Source organism: Sminthopsis crassicaudata, chromosome 1 (genome assembly GCF_048593235.1).
Source record: "Sminthopsis crassicaudata isolate SCR6 chromosome 1, ASM4859323v1, whole genome shotgun sequence".
NCBI lineage: Eukaryota > Metazoa > Chordata > Mammalia > Dasyuromorphia > Dasyuridae > Sminthopsis > Sminthopsis crassicaudata.
Genome location: NC_133617.1, coordinates 383976776 through 383998590, shown reverse-complemented (window position 1 = coordinate 383998590; position 21815 = coordinate 383976776). Strand labels below are relative to the sequence as shown.

The window sequence follows — 21815 nt, the reverse complement described above, 5'->3', positions numbered from 1 at the left end:
TGGGAAGAAAAATAAAAATGCAAGTAATCGACACTCATTTCCCAGTGTTCCTTCTCTGGGTGTAGCTGATTCTGTCCATTATTGATCAATTGGAATTGAATTTAGATCTTCTCTTTATCGAAGATTTCCACTTCCATCAGAATACATCCTCATACAGCATTGTTGTTGAAGTGTACAATGATCTCCTGGTCCTGCTCATTTCACTCAGCATCAGTTCATGTAAGTCTCTCCAGGCCTTTCTGAAATCATCCTGTTGCTCATTTTTTACAGAAAAATAATATTCCATAACATTCATTGGCCACAATTTACCCAACCATTCTCCAATTGACGGGCATTGATTCATTTTCCAGTTTCTATTCACTACGAAAAGAGCTGCCACAAACATTTTGGCACATACAGGTCCCTTTCCCTTCTTTAGTATTTCTTTGGGGTATAAGCCCAGTAGTAGTATGGCTGGGTCAAAGGGTATGCACATTTTGATAACTTTTTGGGCATAATTCCAGATTGCTCTCCAGAATGGTTGGAATCATTCACAACTCCACCAACAATGCATCAGTGTCCCAGTTTCCCCACATCCCCTCCAACATTCATCATTATCTTTCCTGTCATCTTAGTAATGATATCTCAGATTTGTTTTAATTTGCATTTCTCTGATCAATAGTGATTTGGAACACCCTTTCATATGAGAAGAAATAATTTCAATTTCATCATCTGAAAATTGTCATATCCTTTGACCATTTATCAATTCTCCACTATTTTTTTTTAAACAAGATATCTAAAAGGACAAGAAATTTTAGATTGTTCTATAAAAGATGTATACAAAACTTTTTTCATTAGCAATTTTGGTAAAGTTTGAAATCACAGTATAATTAAAATAAGTGCATGACTATAGATACATATACAATATAGATCATAGATAAAATGCATCTCTGAATAAAAGCAGTATGTCCTAAAATAATATCTACAGGGCATATGCTTCAAGTATAAAACTTTTATTTCCATTATTCCTACTTTGGAATGGTCATAATTTAAGACATTTTTATTCCCTATATACATTATGTTTTTGTATTTACATAGTACAAACCAACTTAAAAACCTGAAAGTGAAGGAAAAAGATATTTGCAATTAACTATACAATATTCACATAACAAAGAGGACAATCCTGAGTTTGCTGGGAGACTTAATTTCCCCTTATAGCACCTTTTTTTTTTTTAAAACCCCAAATACTTAGTGCATACATAGGTAATACTGTGTATCAGGAATCAAGGAGTAATGCTACTTTCATAAACTAAAATTGTTATTTTTCAGAAAATGTGAGCTGGTCAGAAAAAGTGAATGGCAGTTCATCAGTTGTTTCTACAGGTTCATTACTCCTAACGAATGGAGAGGAATAATTCTGGACACCATGACTTGTAATAAGTGTATCTGGAGTTTGGTTGCAATGACAACTACCAGAGTTATCAGGTTCTGAATTGTAGACAATATGGAATGACTCTGCAGAAGAATGATAATGTTCAGCTGCCAATGAGGTGGAGGTAGGGTTCTGGCAAGGACTATTTGGCATGAAACAAGCTTGAAAGCAACTCTTTCTTCGTAATCCTCTATGAATGTCTAATTTAGCAATAAGAGGTTTGCCAACATTCACTTCTTGTCTTTCTTCTATAGTATCTTCCATTCCTGGATATTCATAGGATAAACACACTGTGAAGATTAAGTGTTCCTAAAAATGAAAAGAAAAATGTTGTGAAGAATGAAAATTAATCATCCTTAAACATTTGCTCATCAATATTACATATACTGCCATTCACAGTTACCATGTTGATTTCGCTGAAAATTTTTTCTCTTTCTTTTTTGTTTTATTTTTTTTCAGTTATAAAAGATGGTTCTCTGGATAAGATAGGGAAAGGACATTTTTTGAAATGAGGGGATATGGAAACAAAAGATATCAGTAAAAGTACTTTTAAAATTCTCATCTCCTTTCCTAGGTCTCATAACTCTCCCTATCTAACTAAACCCACACTCTAACTCTTCTTGGCTATTTTCTGAAATCTTTTCATCTCCCCTAAATTGGCACAGAAGCTGTCTTTGCTTTCATTGCCAGTGTCTGTGTCCATTCCCTGGAGATAAAATATAATCTCAGTTCTTGGGACTGACAGACAGAATTAGATTAACCTTCAAATTAACCTTCCTAAAAATTGTTGTAAAGAATTCTGTATATTAGCTGGGTAGCTTAGCAAACTTACCCTCCATAGCTATTAGATAAGGAAGACAAGTCCAAAGCAATAATGATGACAAAATCATCCTTAAATATGTGAATATACTATGTTCAGTGGCCATGTGGTTTGAAAATATTACAAGTTAGAACTTGCTTCTTACTTCAATACTTTAAAGACCTTGACTTTATTAGTATGAACTCTCCCTCAATTGATGAAAATATCAACTTCTCAGTGACTCAGTGGATGGTCCTCATAAGATACAGTGTCCAAAATTAATCAAGCCCATGCAGTCCAACTCTAATACTGAAGCCTCTCCCAAACTGAGCGAGGTTAGTTCTCACAGCACAGAAGAAGATTATCTGCCTGGATTTAAAGGCTCTTCAGGTTGGCAGAATTTGGCCAAATTTCTGCCCTGCCCACTTAGCTTCTAAGAGCCCAGGATCAGTTGCTCTATACCATGATAAAACATCAGAATGGAACTTTAGTAGGGGGAAAAAAAACTACTGAGGTAGAGAGAAGAAAACTAACTACAACAAGTTATAGGCTGAATCTATAAGAATAAATATATGTATTTATATCAAATACTCTTAAGTAAAACACTGAAACTAATCAGAAATCTACTTGTACCCAATAAATTCAGTCATCAAGAAAATTTCTCCCTAAAAGGCAGTTAGGAGTGAAAAATAAAATCAAAATAGTATTGGGAATTCTAAGACTGAGTCTGCTAATACCTTTCTGTTAAACTTTTAGAAATCACTTCATTATTCTTTATTTTGAAGTTACTAAAAAAGGAAATGATAAAAGAATGCTAAAAAATTTTAAAAGCAGAATTTATTCACAAAATAATGGATGATAATAGCCTTTCTGAACAGCCTTAAATTTTAAGGCCAACAGCTCAGAGGATAGCAACCACCACAGCATATAGGGCAGTAATATCTTCCCCAGTATCCCATTATCAATCTGACAAATCTAACAGTTACCGAAATATCTGCAGACAAAGGTTCACATTCCCAAATACAAGCGTGGTTACCTTTAACTTCTGCAGTGAACTGAGTCGAGTGTAAAGACAATGCTTGGGAAGATCCTTGGACACTAAATAGCTACCAGTCTCTTCAGGGGTTCCTTTATTGGCATCTTTTGGATCAACATCTAGATCCTGTGAAAATTTGAGAGAGCCAACAAATAAATCAATAATAATCACTAAACAATTATATCATGTAGAAAATATTAAGAGAATCCTGGCTTTAGGGAGACTTCTAGCTTAGAGGGAACTCAACACGGTGGATCAGGCACTGGGCTTGGACTCAGCAGATAAGTGCCCCTGGGGAAGCAATTTAATCTCTGTGCCTTATGTTCCTTAATGAAAAAGGAGGTTTGGATTTCATGAATTTAAGGTCCCTTCTACCTCTAAATCTGTCAACCCCATTGACAGGATACATTAGAAAAGTACATGGAAAATAGAATTTGAAACCAAAACTACTTGATTAAATTAATTTTTTAAACAAAGATTCAATTGACAACTTCAAAATAAAAATGGGGTAAAAGACATCATTAACTTATTTTCATGAACAGCATTATAAGCATTTTAATAGACTACATTTTGGTCTGAACACATGATTCTTTACTTTGGATTAAAAAGATCTTGCACAAAGCCTTCCACAGAAGGCACTTAATGCACATTAAAATGAAAAAGCAATCAATAAACAATGATGTGAAGATGATATTCCTACATGCCCATTCCATGGAGCTTTTACTTAGATTTAATTACAACAGCCTTAATCCATAGTAGGTACATTATTTCTTCAAGGATATTCTAGTGTCCTGAAAAAAATAAACTTACCATGGAAAGGCATGTAGTTTCCTTTTTAAAAGGTTATCATGGCAGGCTGAGCTAATAGAATAAAAATGACAATTCTGCCCAAATTGGTCTACTTGCTCAGTGCCATAACAATTAAATTGCCAAAAATTATTTTATCGTGCTAGAAAAAAATAATAATGAAATTCATCTGGAAGAACAAAAGGTCAAGAATATCAAGAGAAATAATGAGAAAAATGCAAAGAATGGTGACTTAGTAGTACCAAACTTAAAACTTTATTATAAAGTAGCAGTCAGGAAAACCATTTGGTACTAAGAAATAGAATGATGGAGCAGTGGAATAGATTAGATACACATGACACAACAATCAAGGCTTCTAGTAATCTAGTATTTGATAATCCCCCAAACTCTAGCTTCTGCAATAAGAACTCACTATTTGACAAAAATTGCTGAAAAAACTGAAAAATGATATAAACAAATTAGGAGAACAAGGGATAATTTACCTATCAGATACTTGGAGAAGGGAGGAATTTGTGACCAAAGAAGAACTAGAGAACACTGTGAAAGGCAAAATGGACAACTTGGATAAATTAAATTAAAAAGTCTTTCCATAGACAAAACCAACAGAAACAAAATTAAAAGGGAAGTACAAAGCTAGGAAAAAATCTTTACAGCCAGTGTTTCTAATAAAGGTCTCATTTTTAAAATATATAAAGAACTATGTCAAATTTATAATAACACAAGTCATTCCCCAATTTATAAATGGTCAAATAATATGAACAATTTTAAGATGATGAAATTAAAGTCATCTATACTTATGTGAAAAATGTTCTAAATCACTATTGATTAGAGAAATGCAAATTAAAATAACTCTGAGGTACCATTTCACACCTCTTAGATTGGTTAAGATGACAGAAAAAGATAATGATAAATGTTGGAGAGGATGTAGGAAAACTGGGACACTGATGCATTATTGATGAAGTTGTGAAATGATGCAACCATTCTGGAGAGCAATTTGGAACTATGCTCAAAGGGCTATAAAACTATACATAACCTTTGACCCAGCAGTGCCATTATTGGGTCTGTATCCCAAGGAATTCATAAAGGAGGAAAAAGGACCTACATATGCAAAAATGCTTTTAGCTGTTTTTTTAAAATTATTATTAGTTTTGTAGTAGCAAAGAATTGGAAAATTAGTAGATACCTATCAATTGGGGAATGGCTGAATAAGTTGTGATATATGAAGGTAATAAAATATTGTTGTATAAAAACTGATGAACAAGCTGATTTTAGAAAAGCCTGTAAAGATTAACATGAACTGATGTTGAGTGAAACAAGCAGAACCAGGAATACATTGTACATAATAACAGCAAGAATGTGAGAGGATCAGCTATGAAAGACTTGGTTCTTCTCAGTGGTTCAGTGATCTAAAGCAACCCTAATGGACTTTGGACAGAAAATGCCATCTGGATCCACAAAAATGAACTAAGGAGACAATGTAAATCAACACATGCTATGTTCACTTATTTTTTCTGTTGTTTTTTTTTTTTTAAATGTCTCCCAGGTTTTTCTTTTTTGCTCTGATTTTTCTCTACTAATATGATTCATAAAACAATATGTATTAAAAACAAATAAATTTATGAGAATGAAAATAAAATTATGATTTAGATTCTTTAGATAATGAAACAGATTTCTCATCTGTTAAATACTTAGAATTGATATTAGTAGATGATTCCATTGTATCAGTAGATTATTCTAATGTATTTAGCCAAAAGGGTTCAGATAGATGAGGTGAAATGAGATTCATCTGAGTTTAAAATATAAATCCATGGTAATTTATATTTTCACATTACCTCATTTTAGCACACAAAAATATTTTAAGGCTGCCTTTTCTGAAGTTAGGTAATTTCTTTTTTATACTCTAAAACACTGAAAAATAAAATAAAACTAGACAGTGATCAGTTTCTCATATATTATGATAATTATCTCTAATATAAGACATACTACTATCTTAAAACCACATATTTGTTATCAGACTGGAAGCATGTTATTTTTCAATGAATGAATATTGGAAAAATAAGAAAAATGAGTAACTTACAAATGGAAAATCTGTAACATAGGCTTCACACATCGTTATTTCAGGTGGTTTGTATACTATTCTTGTGTAGATAATCATCACATTGGAAAACTCAGCTGCAAAACCTAGCTGAATCTGAACACCAGATTTAAAATCAAGACACATACTTTCTGGAAGTTCTGAAAAAAATGTTGTGTATATTTAAATTATTATTTTAAAAAATGAAATTAAAAGAGCTTAATAAAATTTCTAGACAATACAAAACACACATATTTCATCTATTATACTTTGAGCTCCTCAGTTAAATTAACCACTTTCCCAGTGGAAGGAACCATGTTTGACTGTTTTTCTGACTCTTATGGTGGCTAGCATGTAGGTGTAATGCTCAATGATGCCCATTACATGTTTTGATACTTTTATTAATGATACAAGTATTAGTGAAATCATCCAATACCCATTTTTCATGTGGATGTAGCTACAATATTTATGTGACATTTTATATTCCAAATATTCCTTAACATTAATTTATTAACAGGAGATCTAAATTTTATTTAAAATTATTATATTTAGTGACAGTATGTTATGGGTGTTCAGCTAACTTCCGATTATCCATGATAATAGATTTGTATATAGTACAGATACTTTGAAGTGTCCAAAATCACTTTAGCTTCTTACACCAAATCTCAGAGTACTACCAACATAGAATGAATTAGAATCTAGTATAGATGGAGAAGAATCTAAATAGTGTATTAGCTTGATAATTATTTCCTCAATATAAAGATCTGACCATATTAAACAACAATTACAATATATTCATTCTACTTATGATCTTAGTTTCTTTGTCCCAAGACATAGTGAAATTAAATGCAAAATGGAGCCTGATTCAATTCTGTGTTTATTTTAAGGTTAAAGTACTTTTGTAATAAAATTGGAAGAAATAATAACAATTGAGAAAAACTCTATATTGTCATATTAATAAATTCCTAGAAAAATCTTAACAAAATAAAATTTACTGTACCATGTGCTTTGGCCCATTGTAAATTTCGCACCAATGATTCTGGAGAACATAATGTTTGTTGTATGGGATCAGTAAGTGCCCTCTTTTCAGATAAACTGCTTCGGATCTCTAAAGCCTGTTTGCCTTTGGTTAGGTGACATTTCCCCATATCTAAAAAGATGATACATTCATATACACATATGTATAATAAACATATATACATATATTGTGAACATACAGGATTCAGACAATGATCTTTTACTAATGAAATGATCATATCAATATGTCTATTTTTCTTGCTTTCAATTATCTTACTCTAATTTCCATAAATTATCTTTCTATACACTTATCTCTCTCTCAAGGTTGATCATCTGGGAGTGGGTGAGGATACTCAGGTGATGAACAATAATCCAAAATACAGTTTATATTTTGCAAATAAATAATGTAGGCAACATTGAAATCTTGTTCAAGGTAGAAGTAGGCTGATTTCTCAGGATTGTTTCCAAACCCAAAATTCAATATAATTTTTGAAAGTATCAATTAACAGTGCCAAATAGTTAATCTTATACAGTTTCAAAATAAAATACTCATCACTGATCTAAATATACCAAGATCTATTTTGAAGCATATTAATTCCAATGCATTATTTTATTCACTAAATAAAAATAATAGTATTTATGGTCTCTTCCTTTTATGTTATGTTTTATGTTTATTTTGTATTATGTTTTATGTTCTTTTCTACATTGCTGATAAATTTAGTAAAGTAACTTGAGCAGACTGAAACATGATTCGTAATCCAAAATATAAAAACAAACAAAATTAGTGAATTCAAAGGAATTTTAAAAGAACAGTGACAATGATAAAGAAAGTTGTCCAAATTTTAGAAAGCTGGGCAAGTCTTTTTTTGGAGTTCTTAGTAGAAATGAAGTATATATAAAACAGTTTTTAAAGACCTCCTTTAAAAGAGATCTTTGTTGGTCTAAGAAAATTGATGATCTGTTTGACCAAAGATAAAGTACACAATTATTCTTTTCGGAAACTAGCAGCCCTTAAATTTTTTTTTTTTGTTGATATCTTTTGTTTTTAATACCACTTCTGAACATGTTCTCCCACCCTTTCCCTAGTGAGTCCTCTTTATAAAAGAGAATTCTGTTGTAGAAATAAAGAGAGAGGAAGAAGCAGTTTAGCAAAATTAACTAACAAATCAACTGAGTTTGAAAATATATGCAATGCCCCATGCCAGTATTCTTTCATCTCTTCAAAGAAGAGAAGAAAATTTCTTCTCTCTTTTTTTGGTTTAATCCATTTGCAGAGTTGTAGCCTCTGTGTAAAGTTTTTTTTTCCTGTTTCTTCCTAATTTTACTCTGCATCAGTTACTATTTCCATACATCTTTGAAGACTATATAAATCATTCTTTAAGACACAGTAATATTCCGTTGCATTCTTTTTATCTTTTCTTTTAAAAAATTCTCTTTCCATAAAAAAAATCTGAATTGAATAAAAAATAAATACTAAATAAATAAAATACTAAGTACTAAATAAAATGAGCTTTTCCATATATAGGAAAGAAAGAGAGGATTATATATAAAACTATAAATCTCTATTCTTTTAAAAGTTTATAATAAATTCAACCTATAACTTTCATAGCTATCCTTCTAATTTCTTCTGGATTTCCTTACATTCCTTCAGCTCATTTGGAGAGGGAAACCCTATTCCTAACTCCTTCCACTTATCATTCATCATCCCACTTCCACAATGAAAAAAGAAAACCAATATGTATATGCATACCAGCCTTTTTCTCACAATATATTTACAAAACTTTCCTTATCCCTAAAATTTAGAAATCATGCAGTTTAATCTCTTTATTTTACTCATCATCTTATATGGGATAAGAGATTCAAATAGTTCTATACTGAATAAATGGCAGATAATTTCAGAAGAAAGCACTCACAGTGGTGGGGACTGGGAGAAGTCTGCTGCAGAAGGTGTGATTTGAGTTGAATCTTGAAGGAACCCAGAAAAGCCAGGAAGGAGAGATGAAAAGGAAGAGAATTCCAGATTTGAGAAGCTAGTGAAAAGGCAGCTAGGTGACACAATGAATAGAGCACTGGGCTTAGAATCAGAAAGACTATTTTCATGAGTTCAAATCTGGCCTCAAACACTTAATAGCTGTGGGACTCTGCACAAATCATTTAACTCTGTAAACCTCAACTTCCTCATCTGTAAATAAGTTGGAGAAGGAAAGGGTAAGTCCCTCCATTATTTTTACCAAGAAAACCCCAGATAAGGTCATGAAGTGTTGAACATGACTGAAAAAAATTACTAAACGAAAGTAAAAAGGCATGAAGTTGGGAAATAAAGAAAACATATATTGGAATAATAGAATTTTAGAGTTTAAGTATACATTTCAAGAGAAATTACTTTACGTAATAAACACTATCTCTAAACTCTAATAATCCCAAGTATGGGGATAAGAGAATTATAAAAACAGGGACCTGGAAAAATAGTTTTCCCTTAGACTTTCATTTGTACCTTCTGCAACTTCATCCAGTAGGACAGTAATTTTCTTGTCTTCTAATAATCGATCTTTTAAGAACTTCATGAAGATTCCATTTGCTAATCCAGAATGTTGGATTTCAAAAGCTTCTGCTCCTTGGCATCTTCAAAACAGCAATAAGAACCAAATATTTATAACAAAATAAAGAGGTTTTCTTAACTAACTGATAGACTTAGTTGTCTAATTTTTATTTGGGAAAGTACTAGCAATATACCTTCTTGGTTCTTAAGTTACTATTCAGAGAAGCAGTATACAACTACTGGATAAATTTATGACTAGGGGAAACTAAGGGGCAAATTTACTTATTATATTTGCAAATCTCTAATTCTTTAATTTTTTAAAAAGGAGATCATTTCTAAAGGAATGCTTAACAGTTATAAATAGGAAGTCAAAGATAAAATGCATTAAGAATTATTTTTATAAAATAAGACATTACTGAAACAAATATTAAACTTTCTTACGTTGCATATCCAAAAACAATGTTAGCAGTGACTCTCAAGGCATCCAAGATTGGAATAGTATCGTCATAGTCATTTCTGGAATAAAATCAACAGACATGGAAATAAGATGGGGGGGGGGAATGCCTTAAAACAGTTAAATAATGTTAACAAAACTATTATATTATGAATGTATTTAATATATATTTATTGAGTTGAAAAAAGCTACACAAATAGGTTAGAATAATGGTTCTCAAATTATATTATCTAATGGTCACATTTCTTTCACTTCCCCTCCCCCAAAGAAGTGAGGCATAATTTACATGAAGGTAAGAAGAAAAACAGAGTTAACAACACTCTTCTTTCTTTAGATGAGAATAAAAGTATAACTGGGAGATGATAAATAGTTGTGATTCTCTATTGATTAAATAACAACAGGCAATTCTCTTGGGAAAGGGGAACAAGAGTAGAAAATGTGAGAATTTCCTACACTTAAGAATTCTCATTATCAAAGCATCACTTAGAGCCAATCTGTATTTTTCCTAAATCCCTATCAAAAGATAAACTACAATCTGAAATGAACTAAAAGACAATTCACAAAGCCTAGTGGAAAGAACACTGAATCTGGATTTAGAGGATCAAAGTTTGAAGTCTTGCTCTGTAATTTATCTTTCTAAACCTTAATTTTCTTACATGTAAATTAAGGTGATGGGCCAGATTATCTCTCTTCAAGCTTTAAATTCTATAACCTATTGCCCTACTGCCACACATTTAAACAAAAAAAAATAACAATAAAATGGATCTAATTATCATACTAGTTTGTAAAAAAGTACTAATCATATTCAAAATATCTATATCATTTCTGTTAACAAAGAAATTGAACTGAACCAGAAAACTTTGAAAAGAATAGAAGTGAGTGAACTTGGAATCAGGAAATTTAATTTATTATGCTATAAGGCAGTGATATGAGCTCCATCGCCAGTACCCAATCATTAGCAAGAACTATTTCCATTATATGGAAATAACTTTACAATTTGTGATATATAAATGCAGGTAAAATCTATTTCACCATGGTGACTGGTTTCATGAATTTAGGTTGCAGAGAACAATTATTTCCATAGCAACAGAATTATAAATGAAAGATACTTTGTTGGACAATCAAAATTTGGAAAATAAAAGCTTAAGATTAGTTTTTATTGTGACTTGAGATTAAAATAAAGTTGGGCTAGATTGAACGGGAATATCTGTTCCTAAGATGTGGAGAGATCTGAAGTCATTAAAAAATTTGAGGTTGGCAGCTACCTGAATGAAAATGATAGTAGTGATGATGATGGAGGGTTGGCTGGCTTGAGGACAAAATGATGAATCTGGAGAAATTTTGAAGACAATTGGAAAAGGAGGTTCATTATTCTTTAGATATTTCCTAATTCAATGAAATTTATTAAATGCCTAAGATGTCCAAGGCACTGGAGATATAAAAATTTAAAGACAGATGAACCAACAAAACAATTCCTCGAGGAACTTAAATTCTACTGTGAACATATGTCACAAAAAATTTGAAGCACATAGAAATTCTCAAAAGGATGAAAATGTTAATAATGTGGGGTTATCAGACAAAGCTTCCTGAGCTGCGTCTTGAAGTAATCTTCAACATCAATTTGCCAGCTGTGAAGACTGGACCACTGGATGAGTCCAGGCAAGAAGTTCTAAGAGACTGAATCATCATAAATAGCAGGTAACAGATGTAAGAGACTTTATGGAGACAGAACTGATCAGACTTGGCAGCTGACATAGGGGACTGAAGAAGGATAATTTCAAGTATGCTGATTGTGCTAGAAGATTTAAGAAAAAGCTAGAGGTGGGGCAGCTAGGTGGCGCAGTGGATAGAGCACCAGCCCTGAATTCAGGAGGACCAGAGTTCAAATCTGGTCTCAGACACAACACTTCCTAGCTGTGTGACCCTGGGCAAGTCACTTAACCCCAGCCTCAGGGGAAAAAACAAACAAACAAACAAACAGAGGCAACACCACTCAAATAAATGTGGATATTTGGGATTGTGGGGGAAGTAGAGGGGAGTAGGGAAAATACATTTTCCAACAATGTAATACTGAATCCTAATTTAATTGACAAATAACTACAAGGTACTTTATCAAACAAGCTGCTTGATTTAAATCACTGGCTAACAATCAAATTATTATCTTGTCCATTCCCAAAGTTTTCCCAACAGTGGAATCCATAATAGTATAATGACATGTTAACTTTGTATAGTGTATTGTTTTCATGCAGGGGTGTCAAACCTAAACAGGTGCTAGAATCATATTAAAATATCATTGGGGAATATTTCACATAATAAATAAAAACACATGAAAATGTAATGTTAATATGTGATTTTTTAAGACAATATTTTATATGGTTGCAGGGATTCTTATGTACAGTATAGTCACTACACTTTACTCTTTTTAAGTCTAATATCACTGTTTTAAGGTTTTCAAAGTACTTGTCAGCTGAGCAACACAAATAACCTCATGAAGAAGTACCACAGGCATTATTCCCATTTTTACAAGGAGGAAATTGAGCTTAGTCGGAGTAGTCCAGTGGTTTGCTCACAGCATGTAGTCAAGTCAGTATCTACTGGAAGCGGGATCTGAAGTTAGCTCTAACTCAGAGTCCAATATTAAATCCATCATACATGATAATAATATTGGCCCATCCTATAGGTTTACTTCTTATGCCCTGTATATTATACATGCACACACACACACACACACACACACACACACACACACACACACACACGAAGTGAAATAGAGAATAAAAATAACATTTTTGATGAAATATAATTTCTATCTAAAGTTAATCAGTGATCTAAAATCCTTTAACTGCAGTGACAACATGCTAAATTAAAGATAATATTTTCTTTTATTATATATACATATATACACATTACATATAATTTTATTTTTAGTTTTAACAAAGATATAATATATCTATTTAAATAAGAATAACTTCTCATTTCATTTAATGCTCATCATTCTGATTTTTGCAGATTTAATGTCATAGACTAACATTTCATTAATCTGAATAAACTCACTATTTAACAAAAATAAAAACTTTATTTACCTTTTCCGACACATATCCAACAAGAACACATTGAGTCCAGTTTCTTTTTCTTGCATCAATTTAAGTATACTTTGCACACACAGGCAATTTGCAGACCTATATGGATTTGGAGCATTCACAGGAACCATAAAACTGTTCCCATAGTTTTCATAGCCATGTCCTGCATAATACAATAATCCTGAGAGGACAAATAAACCCACAGAGAAATTTTAAAATCTGAACATTCATGTTTTAGAAAATGAAATTTGTTCATTTGATGTTGATACAAACAAAATTTAGAAAAAAAAATGCATGAGAATGAAAACTCATAAGGATGGGAAAATAAATGATATAACAAAATGAATACTTTGCTTCATACCTAAAATCCAATTGCAAAAACAGCAAATTCTAACTAAATTTGAGTTTAATTTTTTTTTCTTTTTTTTTCCCCCTGAGGCTGGGGTTAAGTGATTGCCCAGGATCACACAAGCTAGGAAGTATTAAGTATCCGAGACCAAATTTGAACTCGGGTTCTCCTGAATTCAAAGCTGGTGCTCTCTCCACTGCGCCACTTAGCTGCCCTGAGTTTAATTTTTTAAAAACAATTAAAGTTCAAGTACTGCATTTGAAAAACCATGGAAACTTAGGTATGTAGCAACCATAAAGAGGAGTACAAAATAAAACATATTATAATTGCCCTCTGGCATCTTGTAATCTAGTCTGGGAGATAACACATATAACATATTATTATTGCCCTCTGGCATCTTATAATCTAGTCTGGGAGATAAGAACATATATATACATAGTAGGATATGATAAAATGCCATCAAGAGATAGATGGATGCTTAGTAAACAACTGGCCTTAAAACAGTTTTACAAACAACTTACAAATAAGAATAATGAACTTCCTCTAATGTACACAATAGCATACAACTAAGGCAATTAGTTCCAAATAAACTGTCAAAATTGTTGTCTAAACTAGTTTTATTTTATTTTAAGCTGATTTTAAAAAAGTTTTTTTATTTATATTTTATATTTCTGACATCATCATAGTTATCCAAAGTATTCCTCTTTTCTCCCTCTCCCAGAAACCCATTCTATATTGTTATGGACCAGAACTCTGAACTTAAAACAAGGATGCTTACAAGGTACTAAGTGGAATTGAAGAAACAATAAAGGATTTGGACTTTAACACCTGGCTGCACTTGTGATGCTTACTGAACTGAAAAGAAGACTGCTCTAGAGACCCCCAAGAAAACAGAACCAGAGAACATTACATTTTGACCCCTGAATGTGGGACCAAGAACCTTCATCTGTGACCCAGAAATTAGGGTGCGTACAACAAGAAAACCGAATCAGAGAACATTACACTATATGACAATATTTTTAGAGAAAAGAGTCAATCTAACTAATGAATACATTGAAAGGAGCCGAAAACACACAAGTGTTTTGTATAACAATTGTGAACAGCCCATCTCCATAGAGAGGGTAGATGGATCCTCTCATCTTTTTTTCATTTGAGTTCTACTTTGATTTCTTTAATTTTGTTAGTTCACTTTTGGCCTTTTGGTCTGTGGTAGTTCTTTTATTTTATATTGTTGTAGTTACTGTGTATATTGGTTTTTTTTGGCTCTGCTTCCTTTACTCTGAATCAGTTCACAAAAAATCTTTCCATGCTTCTCTGCATATGTAATAGATATAATTTCTTTTAGTATAGAAATATTCCATTACATTCATGTACCAAAATTTTTTAGCCATTCCCCAGTTGATAAGCATCTACTTTATTCCCAATTCTTAGCTATTGCAAAAAGTGTTGCTATAAATGTTTTAGAATATATTAAGACTTTTCCTCCTACTTATTAATGGCTCCTTGGAATTAAGCTCAATAACAGTCTCTGGTTCAAAGAGTATGGGCCCCACAATGTTGCACCATTTCAGTTTCACCAAGAGCCTATTAGTGGACCTATCTTTCTGCAATGCCTCCAACACTATCACCATTTAAAAATTATTTTTGACAATTTTCAGGGTATGAGTTGAAACCTCAGGATTATTTTGATTTTCATTCCTGTTATTATTAATGATTTGGAGCGTTTACTCATATAATTATGAATACATTTTATTTATTTTGAGAATTTTGTTCATATCTTTTGACTATATCATGGCCATACATACATTTATATGTGATGTATAATACACTCACTTATTATGGTAATGGTTATTAGTCATACAAATATATTTATGCAGACATACATATATGTGTGTATAGATGGATAGATAGTAATCAGATACCCTTATCAGAGAAATTTGATATGAAATTTTGTCCCATCAATGACTTTTCTTCTTATTTCTAGATAAATTAATATTGTCTGTGCAGCTTTTCAATTTCAAGTCATCTATTTTATCTTTTATAACTGTATTATACAAATAAACTGTAGTTTATTTGTATAAACTATGATATGATTGCAGAATGAAAAAAATTGGGTATAAAAGGCAAAAGAATAGAGTACTAAAAATCATGGGATTAATACTTTAATTAAAGCTTACTTCTACTTTTTTTTAAACAATTTTAATTTACCCCCAAATGTAACAGCAGAAAATATGTTATTAATATAAATTATTTTATTCTATTTTTAGAAGTATATAAAATATTCATTAGAAAATTTGTTTACATTTATTAGTTTCTACACATGATTTTTAGCATAATGCATTTCCAACGGTCTAAAAGACATTTTCATCTAAATTAATAATCTATGCTCCCAAATCTATTCTTTTTCCTGACTTACATATATGTCAATAGCATCATTTTACTGCCAGTCACTGATGCTTATAGCCTAAAGATATTTTTTATTCCTCTTCTTTAAAACAGATTGTAAACTCTATAAGAGCAAAAACCTTGTCTTATTTTAACAATGAAGATCTAGCACAATCATATACAATAAATTAGGAGTTAAAAAGAGTTGTTGAAAGTGAAACAAAAATCACTATTTTAGGAAGATGAACAATAAGTTTCATTTATAGAGAAACTTTAGAGGTGCTCAAGTTTAGGTCATAAAAAAGAAGTTCTACTATAATAAATGTGTGCTGACTTGCCACTTGATAAATGGTTACTCTACCTTTGAAGACTTCCAATGAGAGAAAATCTACTCTATTACCATGATTTCATTTTCTGGAAGCCATTAGGAAGTTTTTCTTTAAGTAAACAAGATGCAGAGGGTTGGGGTAGATAATTAGAAAATGATTCTTTGTTGGGACCCTTTGATAATTCATACCTCTTGAGTGTGGGTATGCCAAGTGACATCTTAGGAAGACAACTCTTGATTAGGTCTCAGTGAGAGGGACTTCTTCAAATTGAATTATTAGGTTTTCAAGGAAAAGAAATGAACGTTCATTAAGCAGCATAAAGTACTCAGCACAATGCCTGGTAATGCTAAGTATTTTAGTAATAAGATCTCATTTGATCCTCACAACAACACTGGAAGATAGGTGCTACCACCATCATTATTATTCTCATTTTAAAGTTAAAGAAATTAAGGCATGCAGTATTACATGACTTGCCTTGGGTAACATAGCTAGTAAAATATCTGAGGCCAAAGGTGCACTCAAGTCTTCCTTAATCCAGGCCAGTGTATTGTATCACCTACTTGCTTCCAGGCTGATAATTTATGGGCTATTGAGAAATCCTTTATGTGTTTTTTACATTTGTTTATTAGCTCCTTAAGAGTCTCTAGTGTCTCTTGCATATTCTATGTGAAAGAAATGTCCTATATTCAGTAGCACATTACCTTGAAATCTTGTATGGGAGCTGGGGACTCTGTTACCCACTGCTATGCTAATCTAAGCATGAATTATGCATAAAAATATATTCTGAGATGTTAGACTGTGAAGTTTGGGTGGCAAAAATACATTAAACAAGCTAATGAGATCTTTTTGTTTAGTAGTTAGATCTGGCCCTGGTCTATGATATGCCAGAGTTTGGTAGTCCCAGGTTACAGAAAATAAATTCATTAAGCCTAAATTTCCCTTTTGACCTCTGAGAATAAAAAGAACAAACCTATTCCTCCCACATGACAGACAGTGGTTTTTATCCCCCTTCTCAGACTTCACTATTTTTTTTTTCCTTTGCTCCAGATGCTTTCCAGTTTATCAATATCCTTCCTTAGAAATGTGCTCTGACCTGTTGTTAGGGAGCAATTAGGAGGTTGTTCCTATATTTTAGGTCTTCAGGCATTAAGTGTAAGAAAGAAACCTTAACTGGGTTTTCCTTATCTACGATTCAGAGACCCATTCTTTTCCTATTACATTGAAGCAGAGAACTGTTAAATTAGTTCACAGACATTTTAGAACTATCCTAAAGTCTTTATGGAAGTGAAAACAAATATCCAAGTAAATTACATATTTTAATGTATATTGGCAATAATTTTCATAATGAAATTATCAGTATATTTTATATAATTATAGATAAAAGAAATATACATGATTCAAAGTAAGAGGAAGCAAGTTTTAATTAAGGCACATCAATCACATTCATCTTACTTCTCCAAATTTTTTATTCTTAACATATGGTGACAATTCAATAACTTTTTTTTTTGGTAACTGATTTCATCAAGCTATGTAATCATTCTCTACTAATTGTGCTCTTAAATCAGCATTTAAGTAAGTGAATAATTTATGAAATAGATTTTGATAGTTTGTTTTGGAATGATATGACACTAGATGAATTTGGGGAATTTGATTTCATTGCCAGGGTTCTTGCGCAACAACTGTTTGTGCTAGCTGTATTATGCTTCTATTTTGGGGATGATGAGGTCAGTTAGATTTCAAGAAGTCAAATATAAGAGATGTAAAACATGGTAACTGAAGCAGAATGAAGTGCTGATATAATTTATTCATTAAATATAGACCTGGGTTTCAGGACTAGCTTGCAATATAAAAGTTGTATGACCCTGGGCAAATTACCTAATTTTTCAGTGCTCTACTTGGTGATATGCATTGGCAGAGAAAGAAAGTTTCTTATATCAATGAAGCTACAAGTCAGAGCCCGGTTCCTATATATTCATTACCTCCAATAGCCTATTATATGTGTAGAATAAAAAATTTGGTTCATTTGTGAACATCTGAAATGTATAAAAACATGAATTTTATAGAAAAATGAAACTTCAAATTATAGCCAATTTCTTCAAACTAGTTATGACTGACTATAAAGTTTGTCCATTTATCCTTCAGAATGTCTTATGAAAAGGGATAAGACATTCTTTCCCCTCTCACCTAAATCACCTGCAGTAGATGGTATCTTCATCATTCACCCAGATCAAACATCATACATTTAGGTTTATAGAAGAGCTGACATTTGAGAAGTACAGAACTAAGACCTAACTCAAAATCTTACTTCAAACCCACTGTAATCATCTCTATGAATCCAATTTTTACCACCAATAAGCCATTCTGTCTGATTAACATTCACAATTTGAATTTTATAAGCAACTGCATATATTTTTTTTTATTTTACAGTTGAAGAAATTGAAACTTGTGCCTGTGGTCAACACACTAGAATAGAATAAAGATGGTCTTTTGAACTTACAGAGAGAAAAGCCCAAGACTATATGGCTGTGAGAGATGAATTTAGACTTTATATTAGGTATTCATATCAACTACATCATATGCTCTGATGTGTGTTTAGCACAGTAATTTTTATAATTACACAGGACTCAAGAATATCCAGTCAATGAAGATACAAGATCTATAGAACTTTTAAAAAAATTTGTATAAAATGAAAAAGTATACAGTGTTACCTTAGTGTGTGTTGTTAATTGGTTTCAGAAGTTACAATGAATAGCAAAAAGGATAAGTACTAAAATAATTGTTTTCATAACAAATTCATCTACAGTCTACAGTCTAACAATCCCTCCACCCAATTCCCCAAAGGGGTAAATGGGGCTTCCAACTGTGGAGAAACCAGCCAGTTCAGCAAGGTCACTCCCTTCTTGACCCAACTCACTTCCCGAGGAACCACAACTTTTATATTCTCTCCCCATCCCACTTGGTCCAGGCTTCTTTGGGGAGGGGGACCTACAGAAATGGTTCTGTGCCCTCTGCCATAGAGGGCTCGGAGCTGCCAAGGGTCCTGGATCCTCCATCCCTGTTGTCTCCATCTAGGCTCTCACCCCTGCTCCTGCTGAGCATGCCATCTGCTCTGCATCCCTTCTAGTCCTATTGTTTTGGGAGCTGGTATATATGCTACAGTCACAATGTCCTGCAGGAATAGCCCCAAGATGTCGAACCTTGGCCCCTTGGCTCTAATCTGACAGTCCTGTGCACTGTCGCCGTTGCTGGGGAGGAGCTGTCCACTGCTCAGGGGCAACAGCAGCAGCTGGGGACTGGGCAGTCTGCCTGGCCAACCTCCTATCCCTACTGCTCAACCAAGACAAAAACCAGGTGTGACTACTCCTGAGGAAGCATCATGTGCTGGAACATTCTTTCTTGTCAAAATGCAATATTGAATTTGTTCAGTTCTGAAGCAGTTCTGAAGAGATCAGAATGCTGAGGCAATATTGTATGTAGTTTGTACTAAAGTTGTGATGTAGTGCAGATCAGAGTTATAGCTATCTAAAATACAAATTTACTGGTTTTAGATTCTCTTAGCTTTGGCACATGCAATTAACTAACCACTCCATTTAGGTAGTAGGTCAAAAGACTCATCTCTCCAAATTATTTTGAGATTGATGTGGAAGTTCACTCTAGGAAATTGGATATTAAAAGCACGCTCATTCTTTGGAGTTCATTACAAGAAAATAATTTGTTATAGCAAAATCAAACTGCAATATACCACAATTAAAATGGACTTTAAAATACTGTTGGCAGAGACAGCAGAATTAGGCAGATGAATTGACAAATGGCTATTAATGACATGATTGTTTTTTTTTTTTCTTTAAAAACATTTACTGAAAGTAGAAAACTTTTCTTAGTGGATAAAATGTGAATTGAGCATCTTGAGTAAACTTACATATTATCCTGAATTTAATGAGTTTTGCATAAACACTGTTGACTGCCACAAATAGGATTTTTGGTAGTGATGGGACTTAAGAAAAAGATGTTAAAAAACTTTTCAAACCAATTAAATGAGAAATAAATATATTAAAAACTCTATATATTATATATACTATGGTGATTCATTTTTGAAAAATCTCCCACTTGCCATTTTTTAAACAGAAACAATTTCATTTTTTTTTTTCATAAAACACTATGAAGAACAGTTCAATAGCCACAAAAATTCTGCATACCTGATATGGTAAAAAATAGCTATGAAGATCCCTATGAAAGAAAAGCTTTTGAGATTATTGGTCAATATTACATACCTCTAAGTATTTAAAATACAATAAGGAAACAGATGGCTCCATTTCAAAAGGTCTTACTTGATTTTTACGTTCTAAAATAAAAGACTCCTTGGCAACTTTTCTATTAATCCTAGAACCTATCCAAGATTTTAAACATACTTTATGGTATTAAGGGAATCAAGTTTATATTAGTATGCCACCATTTTGTACTTTCCAAGAGTATAATTTACTTCTTCAATTTAAATGAATGTCTTATTTTTTAAAGAAAATGTGGGAATTCAAATATGAATTTCAATATTATATTTGCAATTTTATAAAACAAAATTGTATTTTTCTCATGGTCTCCATTATAGTTATATTCCCTACAACTATTTTGATTAAAAAAAAAGTCTTTAGCAATGAGGATTCTCTTAGAAAGATCAAGATTGCTCCTGTAGTCACTCAAGTTCTAAATATCTTTCACGTAAGAGCACAGAATAGCCACATTCAGTGCTGAACATTAGGCTCATTTCCTTAACACAGGACATCAAAATTAACTGTTTTTCTCCAATGTGTAGCAAAGCAAAAACATAGTTAACCTTGATTTTCAAGATCTCTTTTAAGAAGCCAATTATTTCCCTCTTTGGCCTCTATTGTACTAGTGCAATATAGTTGGCTAATTTCAATTCTGCTTAGTAAGCTTAATTTGAAAGAAATACTTGAGTTGAAGGTTCTGAACTATATAATTTTTTTCTTCAAGTAATCTTCAGTTGCAAAGTAAGTGATGCGTATTTTTAAATGACTAGAAATTGTCTTGGAATATATTTATATTTATATTTACATTTACATGAAGAAATCCATTTACCTCTTATTTGAAATATGAAAGTGAGTATGTCCACAAGAGGTGACCAGGATGAGGAGGTGTTTATAAATCATGTTATGTAAAGAAGGGATAAATAAATGAAATAGTTGAAAGATTTAGGGATATTAAGGATTGGGAAGAAAAGGAGTCAGACATGATAATTTTCTTTAAATATCTGAAGGACTAACATGTGAAAGACTTATTTCAGGAAAAAGAAATTCTCCAAAGGATAAGAATGAGGAACCAATATATAGAAATTTTAGGCAAGTAGATTTTGATACAGTATAAGGTAAAACCAACAATTACAAAATCATATAAAATTCCATGGCCTCAAAATTGAAAGGGGGGGAGGGTTAGAGGATATCCCATCTAAATGAACAACCTGAACAAGAGAATAAGAATTTCCTCTACAATATCCCTGACAAATGATTATTCAGTCTTACT

The 21815-nt window shown here is 32.2% G+C and overlaps 1 protein-coding gene across 3 annotated transcripts in view; it reads right to left on the bottom strand.

The window, feature by feature from the left end:
• Positions 1-979: 979 nt before the first annotated feature.
• The window catches only part of MALT1 (MALT1 paracaspase), a 90062-nt gene continuing 69226 nt past the window's right edge, over positions 980-21815 (bottom strand). For all 3 annotated transcript variants that reach the window (XM_074279451.1, XM_074279452.1, XM_074279453.1), the window contains 7 exons: positions 13221-13398; positions 10125-10199; positions 9639-9766; positions 7128-7277; positions 6131-6288; positions 3247-3372; positions 980-1720 (listed from right to left, as the gene is read on the bottom strand). In XM_074279451.1, coding sequence (XP_074135552.1) covers positions 1298-1720; positions 3247-3372; positions 6131-6288; positions 7128-7277; positions 9639-9766; positions 10125-10199; positions 13221-13398 — 1238 coding nt within the window. In that variant the 3' untranslated portion in view covers positions 980-1297. The remainder of the gene's footprint in view (positions 1721-3246; positions 3373-6130; positions 6289-7127; positions 7278-9638; positions 9767-10124; positions 10200-13220; positions 13399-21815) is intronic.